Here is a 10970-nt window from a genome sequence, read left to right on the forward strand (position 1 = left end):
GATAGCTAGCTAGCTATCATTTCTTAAATAAATAAATAAATAAAATATAGCAAACTTGCTTTAAAGAGGTCAAAATTAGACTACATTTACATTATTTTGAAAAGCCTAACTTTTAGTGTCACAGTCACTTCCAGATGGTTTGATGAATTTGTTTTGGATTCAACTTTTTTTCCCCCCTCACTCACCTCGTCACCTTTATCTCCATCAGGTCCCGGGAAGCCTCTTTCTCCTTTTACTCCCTGCAGGAGAGCAGAACCAATGAGTTAGAGAAAAGTGAGTGTTTTTTTTTCCTCACCGACCATGAAAAAAAAAGAGCCTCAAACTAAAAGGCTGATGGATGTAAACTTAAAAAAAAAGTCTTTTTCCAGCACACAACCTGAAATCGCTGAGCCTGTTTTGCTGTGGTGCAAGGCTGTATCCATAGCAACAACTTCTGCAGAGAGCACCTAGTGTTCATAATGTTTGAATATGAAAACAGCTACTCTGAGCTACGGGCGATGATGCAAGAAGAAATTTATTGAAAGCATTTGTCAATATACAACTTTGTTAGGAGGTAAAACACACAACAAAGACGTTGTTAGGATGAGGTGTTTTATTTTAGAGCTTCTTGACTTGCTGAAAAATTAAATTATTCAATTTGTGGCATTTCTGTTGAATTATTTACTGGCGTTCTTTAAGAGCGCCTTTCCCTCGCCTACCTTAGGACCTTCTTTCCCGGGGTTACCCGTCGGACCTCTCACACCTGGATCTCCCTGTTTAAAACACAAATAAAGATTAATCTAAGTGGCATGCAAAAGGTTTGATATCTTTAGTTAGACATCACATATTTGCCAATATTAACTACCAAGCAATAAGAAGACAATGCACACAGGTAACAACATGGTAATAAAGGGGGAATACATTTATTAATGGCACAACTATTCAGTAATATTATGGTAATAATACGGTCATTAGGGTGAAAATAACATATCAAGGTAATGTTAGATGTTTGCAGAATATTTATTTATTCATTTATTGCTACACCCTTGTTAGCGATGGTTAATGTAAGTCAGGGCTATTCAGCTAAATTGCTCTGGGGACCACAGTTACTGCAGGTCAACAGCCCAGGGGCCAAACATCCAGCAATTAAAATTGTTATGTAAATAAACCAAGTACTACAAAGAGCTGTTACCTTTGAAATAGTTTATTTTACTTCATTTAATCATGAATACAACATACAGAACCCTATGACAATTAAACAATATCAAAAACAAAAAGAACACGTTCCGCCTCATATTTAACACAAATATTATTTTGACGTCTCTGACGAACCAATTGGTGGGCCGAACTTTGGACACTCGTGGGCCGGATGTGGCCCGCGGGCCGCCAGTTGAATAGCCCTGGTGTAAGTTCCATCAGCAGTCAGAACTTCTCAAATACTCCACACAATCCTTCGAAGCTAAACTTTCATCATGAAGATGCAGAACATTTATCCACTGAGGACTTTTGCCTTAAAGAGCATATTAGTTTAGGTGCATCAGCACTTAAGCCTGCAAAATCTTCTTGGGGTCTTTTAGAGTCAACTACTCTGGTTTCATGCTGCAAACAAGGATTTTCTCAGTCTGACGTCTGTTTTAGTCAGCTTCAACTTTTTAAGCACAACTGCAGAGAAAGTGGTGTTTCTTCTCACAGCCTTCTTGTGCTCCGTTAGTGTCAAAAATTTGAATTTTGAAAATACTGGATAGTTTGTAAAAAAAAACATCCATGGCAGCTGAACTGCAGAAGCAACATGTGCAAGTTTTTACAAAGTTTTTTTGGTGACTTTCCCCATTCTTTAGGTATACTACCAGCTAGGAGAAAAACACTCACAAGCTGTGTTCTGATATATCAGAAAGTGTTAAGATCTGAGGTGTCCAGACTTTTGCAAGGTGCCGTTTTACCTTTATTTCTGAAAAACAAAATAGCGTAATATATTTGCAAAAAAAAAGTTAGGAACAAATTACTCTAACTTTAACTTTTGCAGAAACAGATGTTATGAGCAAAGGTGCCTAAGCTTACACTACACTGAGCCCAAAAGGCTCAAATTTATTGGAAAACATATTTAAAAAAGTCTGAACTGGAAGTACCTTCTCTCCCACCGAGCCTTCTAGTCCTTGCGCTCCAGGGGGCCCCTTCTCTCCCTTCTGCCCGGGCAGCCCGGGAACTCTTGTCTGGCACACACCGCAGGCGTTCTGGCAGCACGGGCGAAGCAAGAGGCAAAATAAAAAACSGGTGGCACAGATAAGATTTCATCACGCTGAGCTGGCACACTGTATTTTCACCMCATATTCTGTCACCTCCCCTGGGTGGGAGACAATACCTAAACTGACACAAAAWGTTCCCTAAGTGTCTGCTGAGCAGAAATAACGTGAACCCACACGGACTGCCTCCCGTGTAGGCGGGAGGTGAACTTTGTCAAAGTCATCGATTGTGGCATTTAGATTAGTATCACTGTCCCTGAAGCAGGGCTCCCAGAAAGCAACTGGGTGCTCCGACAAGTTGGAAGTGGGCTGGGCGACCAAAAAATACTTTATAACATAAAAACACATCATCTATAATCGAACTGAAAAAAACATTCTAGTTCTAATCTTTTTAGATCAAAGGGAAATGTTYTTTTATCAAGTCAGGGGTGGTTTTACGGGCGGGGCCACAGCTGCATTGGCCCTAGCTGAAATCTGATTGGCCTCCTGAAGTGCCCCTGTCCTGTCATTCATCTGTCCTTTGCCACAGAGTGACGATGAAGATGGATGCAGTTCCATGTCCAAACACTAGTGGTGCTAATGAGTCAAACAGGAAAGTCGGTCATGAATCAAGCTTACAGAAGTCTTCTTCTGTTTTTAGGCTTTTAACAAACCTGCAGAAAAATTCCCTCAACTGAGATTATTTTAATTTGTTTTGATTATATAGTTTTAATCTTCTGTTTAGGCTTTTATCATACACTGTGACTGCTGTTGTGTTTTATTGACTGTAGAGCACTTTGGTCCCATGGTCGTTTAAGTGCTTTATAAAGTTGGTATTGCTGGGTTGTGGTCACGTGACCCGAATGACGTGTGAAGCTCAGATGGGGGCAGGAACTGATTCGCTGGATCACAGCCCTAAATGGGCTAGCGCGGATGAGATATTGCGAATAAAATATGTGTACATTTAGGATATGATCCCTATTATCTTTATAAAAAAGCCTTGTTATATAATCTGGAGGATTCACTCAGTGTCCAGACGACTGACATAAACGTTCTGGTGCAAACCTCGTATATTACAATGAGCCAGATGAAAGCTTTCCAAAAGCCTCAAAGCATAATTTATTTTTGCTTCAGGCTGGGTCAACCATTTAGGATCCAAAGAAGCTTTAAATGGCRGTTGACTTGTTTTTACTCAGGTGAGTAGTAAGTTGTGATATTTAAGTAATTTACTGAAGCCATATTACCATTTAACAACAAGTTAATCTCTGTTATTTCTATGTGCTTGGATCTACTTGTAAATAATTTATTTAGCTTCTGTAAACCCAAATCCAATAAAATATCTGAAAATACGATTTAAACGATACGATCCTTACCTGTTAAAAAGTGGTCGCTGCAAACTCGTACTGCAAGTTTCCGCACCTCCTGTTTTAAGCCGTGGATTGTTGATCCACTTTTGTCATCTTTATTTTTTTCTGTAGGTTAACTCCCTTGTGACACTACTTTTGGAACACGAACAAAACCTATCTTTCTCCTGATTAGAGCGGTTGCAACAARCGTATGAGAGAGTTTAGGCATTTTGATGCTGAATCAGCAGCAGGAAACGGGSCTGCATTTACTTCCTGCTCCCCATCTGCATTTCATGTCATCGATACTACGTCATAAGCAACCTAGCAATGGTATAGTAACTAAGAGTTATTGGATTTTCTCACATGCTGTGTGTTTGAGAGTATTTTACAGTAAAATGCACGTACAATTGGTAAGGAGAACTTACTGTGCAAGCTTTTTAAAATTACATTGCAAGTATTTGAACATGTGTGATTGGTTAAAGGTTTACGTCTTACAAAAACTGGGGGATTTGTGTGTAAGGAGGTTAAAACAAAATACTTGGCTCCTCTATAAATATTGTGGCCCCTTGATGGCCGCTCGAAAAAAAATCCTAGATCTGCCTCTGTTTCAAGTTATTACTGTCTTCCAAATGAAGCTTCAGTTCAAAAGGTTTTGTTGTTTTGTGTCAACAATCAGTCCAAAACCCTGATTAGAGCACCAGTCTATTAACACGATGAAAGCTGTATGGAAGTGTTTTATTCTTGTAACACTTAAAGCTTTAAAAAGTTGACACTGAAGGACAAGGGTTGAGGAAGAAAAAACAAATCACATCTGGCTTTATCTAACCGAAAGTCTCAGTTGACAGATTAATGACTGAAATAATGAGGAAATCTGCAAAACAAGCTAATAACAGTTAAGTGAGAGTTATTCTCCAAGGCTTTTAATGTCAGTTTTTTTATATTTTGGAATAATTGCGATGTTAGTATGCAAAGAGTTCTATTTTATTGAACGCAGTCATTAAGTTTTTTTATTTTCCAGATGCAAATTTTAAATGTTTGGTTAGTTTTGTGAAAATGCATGCCTTGCTTATTATCAGTGTGGTTATTTTACATCGCTAACATCCAAAGTCTGCAAAACTTGCACATCTTTGTGTGCAGCTGTATGTAAAAAATCATGGTGAATGGAATAAGGCGCTTTAAAAATGAGTTAAACTAAATTTTCTAATGGTGGGAAGAAGACTGGATCTCTCACCACATCATCTTTAAATGACTGCAAATGTCTTTTTAAAATCCKACTAACTGCAGTGCCTTCACTTAGAGGCTTTATTAACCTGTGCTGAATCTGTGTTCTGGATATACTGTATGTCGTAACTTTCTGGACAGGCAGCATTTCTCCACTCATCCTGATGGAGGCACTCACAGACCTGCAGTATCTGCCTTAACTGATCGCACCCATTATTAGAATAAAATAGGTTCAAATCAACAAACGCTGATCTTTTTTAAATACTAACTCGACACCCTTTTTACAAGTCATTTCTCTGGAAAGSCTGCAATTATTGTGCACAATGAAAATGAAATACCTTGAGTAAAGCACCCATGTCTCCAACAATAGGCAAGGCAGTCTGTCAAGAAAAACAACAAAAAAAAAGAAAGAAAAAATGTTTCTTTTAGAGGTGAATTTTCATGATTTTGGAAGAGATTTCAACTGTTTTGTGCTCCTGCATCTTAGATCTTTCAAAAACAATACAAAGATCATTAAAACACAAATAAGTAATGCTTGTATATATATTTAAACTTACAGTTCAGTATTTTTTTATTCTTTGTAGGACTTGATAAAAACCTTTAAAAACGTTGATGCTGGGAGATGGCATTCTGATACATTGAACACGCTCGGCACTCACAACTAAGACAAAAGAAGTTAAAGCCAATGCTTTTCATGTTTCCCCCACTAAAACATTAATTAAAAATAAATGTCTATCATATATTTTTAGCTAACATAAATGTAGGCATGTGATCATGACAAGCCTGTGATGTCAACGCTGCAGAGCCCATTTGGTGCTCACACCGCAGCTATCAGAAACAGAGCAAATATAGCTCATTCGAAACGCACAAAAAAACAAGAAAGATGTGAAATCGTGCGCTAACGACAGTTTTGTTCCAACATTTTCCTAAAAGTGACGCTGGTTAGTGAAGAACAGGACTGGCTGCTTAATTATCCCCAAACTCGGAGCTCTGCGCTGCCCGTACGGTGATGGTCTCACGGCTGATCAGTGATGCTGAACTGCACCGAGCACAAATGAGATTTTCTTACTTACTGGTTCACCTGGAGGTCCAGCTGGGCCCGGCGGACCTGGTCTACCAGGGGAGCCCTTAAATTGAGACAAAAGAACGGAGTTAYCAGCCTCCCTGGCTGTAATATCATGCAGACATGTGAGGCTGTAACTTTTCAGAGCCGTCTCAGTCGGTGGGAATCTGTGTCCAGAAGCACTGGACACATTCCAACTTTATGCTTTTAGTCATCTTTTGTCTGCAGATGTAGGTGTGGGAGAAAAAGCAAAGTGATGAACTGAACCCACTTACCTCTCTTCCTGGTGGTCCAGAAAGTCCAGGAAAGCCTTGGGATCCACGAGGGCCCTGAAGAAAACCAATGAATTTTTAACTGGTCTCGCCGTATAGAAGGGTGTATTTGTAATGTAACTGGCCACAACAACAAACGACAGCAACATGTTTTGGAAATCAACGTGAACGTGTAGTTCCTGCGTTGTGAATTGGAATGTTTTCTCCACAGACCTCGGTTCCTGGTTTCCCCGGGGGTCCCGCGGGGCCCTACAAACACATCACACATCTTGTTAACACCATCTCCCCTCGAGCACCKAGACCCAGTGCAGTAATTGTGTTAGGCACCTTTTGCTCTATTGATTCCTTGTCACGAGCTATCCTGTTTTTTTTTTCCGAAAAATGAACATGCGCTCGCTCAGTCAAATGGGTTTAAGGTATCGCAGAAAGAAACCATCGCTTTATAATGAGACCAGGATGCAACGCAACGACTCCTCGCGGTAATAAGCAGTGGTTTTTCCTATAGATGTGTTTAATGATCACCGCACCTTTATGTGCTTTTAGTGTCTGCGACAAACACGAGAATGTAAAAAACTTCCTGGTGTGGAGTAAATAATGAATGATGGAATGACAGATCGATACAACATCGTACTCACAATGATGCTCTCCCCAGGTTCTCCCTTTTCTCCGTGGTCTCCTGGTAAACCCGGTATGCCTCGCTCGCCCTYACAAACAACAGGGGAAGGTGAATCCAGAGGATGGGGGAGCGGCYGCACAGCAGGATCATTAACTCGAACAGAGCTCTTTTCCTTTCATCTTTTGTATTTTAGTGACTTTAAAGGTAGAGCCCGGGCCAGACACATTTTAATTATCACCCACCACCAAAAGGCAAACAATTGTGTTTCTGTGTGTGTATGTGTGTTCATGGGTCTGCCTATTAGCAATAACTCATAAAATACTTCACAAATTTTATTGAAACTCTCCAGAAGTATTCACTGGATGAACTCCTACATCTCAATAATGGTTAGGGTCAATCTAATTCAAGATGGCCGTCTTAGCTAATCAACATTAGGACAAAAATGCCTACAATTCAGTCAGTTTTACAGAAATCACGCAAACATTTCTCTTGGTAGTCGTCGAGTCATTTACAACTCATAATTTGAATATGACATCTCTTGCGCTTTATTAATTTGAGGTTTGTCCAAAAAAATCTACAACTTCTTCATTTTCTAACATAAGATGATTTTAGTTTAAAACTACAGCATAAAGCTGGGTGACATGTATTTCTGGAACGCTAAGCCTTTTCATTATCATCAATTATACTTGAACTCATCCATATTCTCATGATAACTCTTGATTGATAACAAAGGAGACTCATCAAAAGAAGCTGAAGTGTCTTTTAAACTGTGAAATAAAGCACATACATACAGTATGTGAGTGTATATRGTGCTTATTGCTAAGATAACACCTTCAGTGTTCTTGAGAAGCAACACCTCCTGCTTAACTGTAGAAAAAAAACAAGTACAGGACATTTCATTGAAGTTGTTCAACTTTTCAAAATGTTTAGACAAGCAAACTTTCATATGGATGTAATTTGAATCATTAGTTTTTAAATTATTTTTTTTAGTCTTTTCATCTTTAGTATCAACAAACGAACATTTTCTGTTATGTTTGGTCAAGTCTAGTGTCACTTAAATATGTACAAAATAATTGGTACCCCTTTACAGTAAGACTCCCCTTATAGATGGCTTATAAATAGTTTATAGATAGTATTGTAAGTACAGTAATGTATTGGAAACACATGGTTTGCATATAATTTTGTACTGTATTACTACATACTGTAGTTTTTTCCCCCTCATCTTCCCTTGTGTGGTTTTTAGTTTTTCTGTTGTTAAATGTAGCGCAACTGTGTTTGCTGCATGACCAGTTTCACCTGTTCCCCCATGTTTGTCTTGTATGTCTTCTTGAATGGGTGTTTCTTAACTGCCCCTCCCCCTTCCCTGAATGTACAGTACCTTGTGAATTTATTTCTGTGAAAGGTGCTATATAAATAAAACTTTACTTTACTTTACTTACTTACTTACTTTACATTATGCAAATCCACAATTATCAAAGGGAACCTTATTGTAAAGTGTAAAACATTATACTATTGTGTAACCAGGTTGTTGTGTGTTGCAGATTCTGCCCAGGTCCTTCCTGCAAATGAGATCTCAATCTCAATGGGGTTTTACCTGGTTAAATAAAAAAAAAAATGAAAATAATAATAATAATTTATAGGGCCCCTTTATGACATTATATTATTGGTCATAGTGTGTTTTACACTTTACAATAAGTCTCCCTTTGTGGATATCTGTAATGTYGTAATACAGTAAAATAATATATGTAAAGTATGTGTTTCCAAATCATTATTGTGCTTACAAGGTAGTAATAGTCTGGAATGTTTAATATAGCACTTTAGATGTAATATGTACATAAACGGATTTGGCTCACTATTTGGCAAGAAATCGGACAGTTTTGTCTCTTTCTTGTTTTCAATAAATGCTWAATAAACATTTAATCATGATTTATTAAGTGTTTACAGATTAATTAATAATCTATAAACTATTTATAAGACATCTATAAGGAGAGCCTTATTGTAAAGTGGTACCAAATAATATGTAACTGTAATATGTAACAATTATACACTGCTTTAAAAATATTTCAAAATTATTTGAATATCAAATAAAATTTGTATCTTTTGCCTTCAGTCACAGGTAATGTTTCTCATATGAACTGCAGAGTTCATGCAACAGTTCCTTTTTATTTATTTATTTATTTTCATTATTTAGTCTTTTACTTTTCTTGGCTTGCAAGACTAATGTCTGTTTCCAGGAAAATGATGTGGATACATCAAAGCTGCTGTGGCCACATCCTCAAAGACGTGATCCATCAGAACTTTGTGATTGTGACTTGTTTTTTAAAAATCAGTAGTGCCGACCTGTAACAAATGATAAAGGTGTACAGTTTTCCCCTATTTTTCTCCCATTTCGATCACACTCCTCCAAAATACTTTATCAATATGTTTGTCACAYTCATTAGTAATCAATTATTATCATGTTGTCATTTTGTGCAAAAGACTTGTTACTAAAGCAAGGAAATGGTACAGGAAAAATGGCACGTGGTTGTGACTGATTTACCCTTAAATTATTATCTTTTTAATAGTCTCTGAAGGCAATATGAGGCCATCTGTCTGAAAGTTAAAGCTGAACTAGAAGCTGAAGTTTGAARGAGATAATAATCCTCAGCTCACTCAGTAAAGAAGGCAAATCCTGGAAAGATGAGGTTTGAACCTGATTAAATAGACCATGACAAAAATAAACAAATGAATAAATATAAATTGCAGAGGAGAGGAGTGCTAAAAATGAGAATGTTAAAGTTTGAAACTGATGTATAATTCTGAAAAAAAGTGATTGTTTTTGACAGTATTCCTTCAATATTCTTTATAACTTTATTGTAAATTCTTTGGCTAAAGTTTCAAGAGTTCCCCACAGATTTTGCTTTGTAATCTTCCATAATAAATGCAACATATACTTTTTATTTTTCTTTGCTTGCTGAAGAGCATATTTTTGAGTGCCTTAACTTAAAAACTCTGGCAAAACAAAACCGTACCATTCAGGTTTCAGACCATTAGGTTTGAAAAATATCTCGTTTGCAGGAAAAGAAGTGTCACTTCTGTATTTCAGAGCAAAGAAATTCCGCTTCTTTATCTTTGCTGTTCGTCGTTGAAGACAAAAAAAGTCACCATTTTCAGCAAATTCTTTTTAGTTTTTTCAGAACTAAAAAGTTGTCACCATGATTAATGTTCTCTATTAGTATACTGCAGCTAAATACAAGAAATATATGATGTAAAAAGAAGACTTGTTTTGGAGAACAAAAGGTTTAGCTTGTCTAACTGGAGTAGCATGGGGGAAACAAGTGAAGGGGAGTTTTTGACGTTAATATTTGCCTGATGGGATCTGCTATTATCTCCATTTATGAGAATCAGGCCTGACTCCAGAGTTACACTTTTGACAGAACACATGAAAACATTTCCACTTTCCTTCTGCATCGGTTCTTACCTTCGGACCACGAGACCCTCTAGCTTGTGACAACCCATCGCCCTACAAAACAACAGAGAAAGAGAGAGAGAAAAAGACATCAARGTTAGAATTTGCTCAGCTTTCATCAGCAATCCTCACTGGCGACCGAGCTGCAGCCCCCACCCCACAACCCCAGCAAATTAAAGAGCTTTAATTGAAACAAGACTCTCAGCACTGTACAAGCTCTTCGAGGTTCAGCGTAAACAGTCTGCACGCAGAAATTCATTACCAGTTCATGTTCAGCACCGTTTTATTAGTTCCAATGTGCAGAGGCACAGTAATAACGCCCCAATGCCGAGAAGCAAACGTTGATTGCGGCTGAGGCTCGTGTAAGCATTATTTACTGTGCCATCCAGATGAGACATTGATTTCTGTGGTCAGCATGTATTAGTGTGACAAGTCCTACATTGCACAATGTAAATGAGTTTTGCTGAAGGTGGATTTGGACTAACGCAGCAGTTCTGCGGCGCATCGGCGAGGAATGTGCACTCAAACATCAAACCAAAAAGTTTTTAGAGTGCAGTGTTTGAGACACTTCAATGATGGTGTTTTTGTTTTTGAAAAAAAAGAAACACTTGCTTCGACAGATAATATGCTTCTGCAAAGTATTAGAATAAAACGTGTTATTTTATGAGAAAAGAACGATTGCTTWTCTATGAAAATAATAAACCAACCAATGAAACAGGGGGGTTAATAAATGAAAAGAAAAAATAAGTAGGTCCTCTGGATGGGTTCTTCTTTAGTGAAACGTTTCGTCTCTCCTCCAAGAGACT

At 37.8% G+C, this 10970-nt stretch overlaps 1 protein-coding gene across 1 annotated transcript in view; it reads right to left on the bottom strand.

Annotated features, from left to right (window-relative positions):
* LOC106518994 (collagen alpha-1(XIX) chain) overlaps positions 1-10970 on the bottom strand; it is a gene marked incomplete at both ends in the record, with an annotated part of 138916 nt that overhangs the window by 23216 nt on the left and 104730 nt on the right. Inside the window, 9 exon segments of the mRNA XM_014010492.1 lie at positions 186-239; positions 699-752; positions 2106-2210; positions 5104-5145; positions 5839-5892; positions 6104-6157; positions 6314-6349; positions 6736-6804; positions 10177-10218. Of these exon segments, the coding sequence (XP_013865946.1) occupies positions 186-239; positions 699-752; positions 2106-2210; positions 5104-5145; positions 5839-5892; positions 6104-6157; positions 6314-6349; positions 6736-6804; positions 10177-10218 (510 nt within the window).

Source organism: Austrofundulus limnaeus, unplaced genomic scaffold, assembly GCF_001266775.1.
Source record: "Austrofundulus limnaeus strain Quisiro unplaced genomic scaffold, Austrofundulus_limnaeus-1.0 Scaffold0, whole genome shotgun sequence".
Classification (NCBI taxonomy): domain Eukaryota; kingdom Metazoa; phylum Chordata; class Actinopteri; order Cyprinodontiformes; family Rivulidae; genus Austrofundulus; species Austrofundulus limnaeus.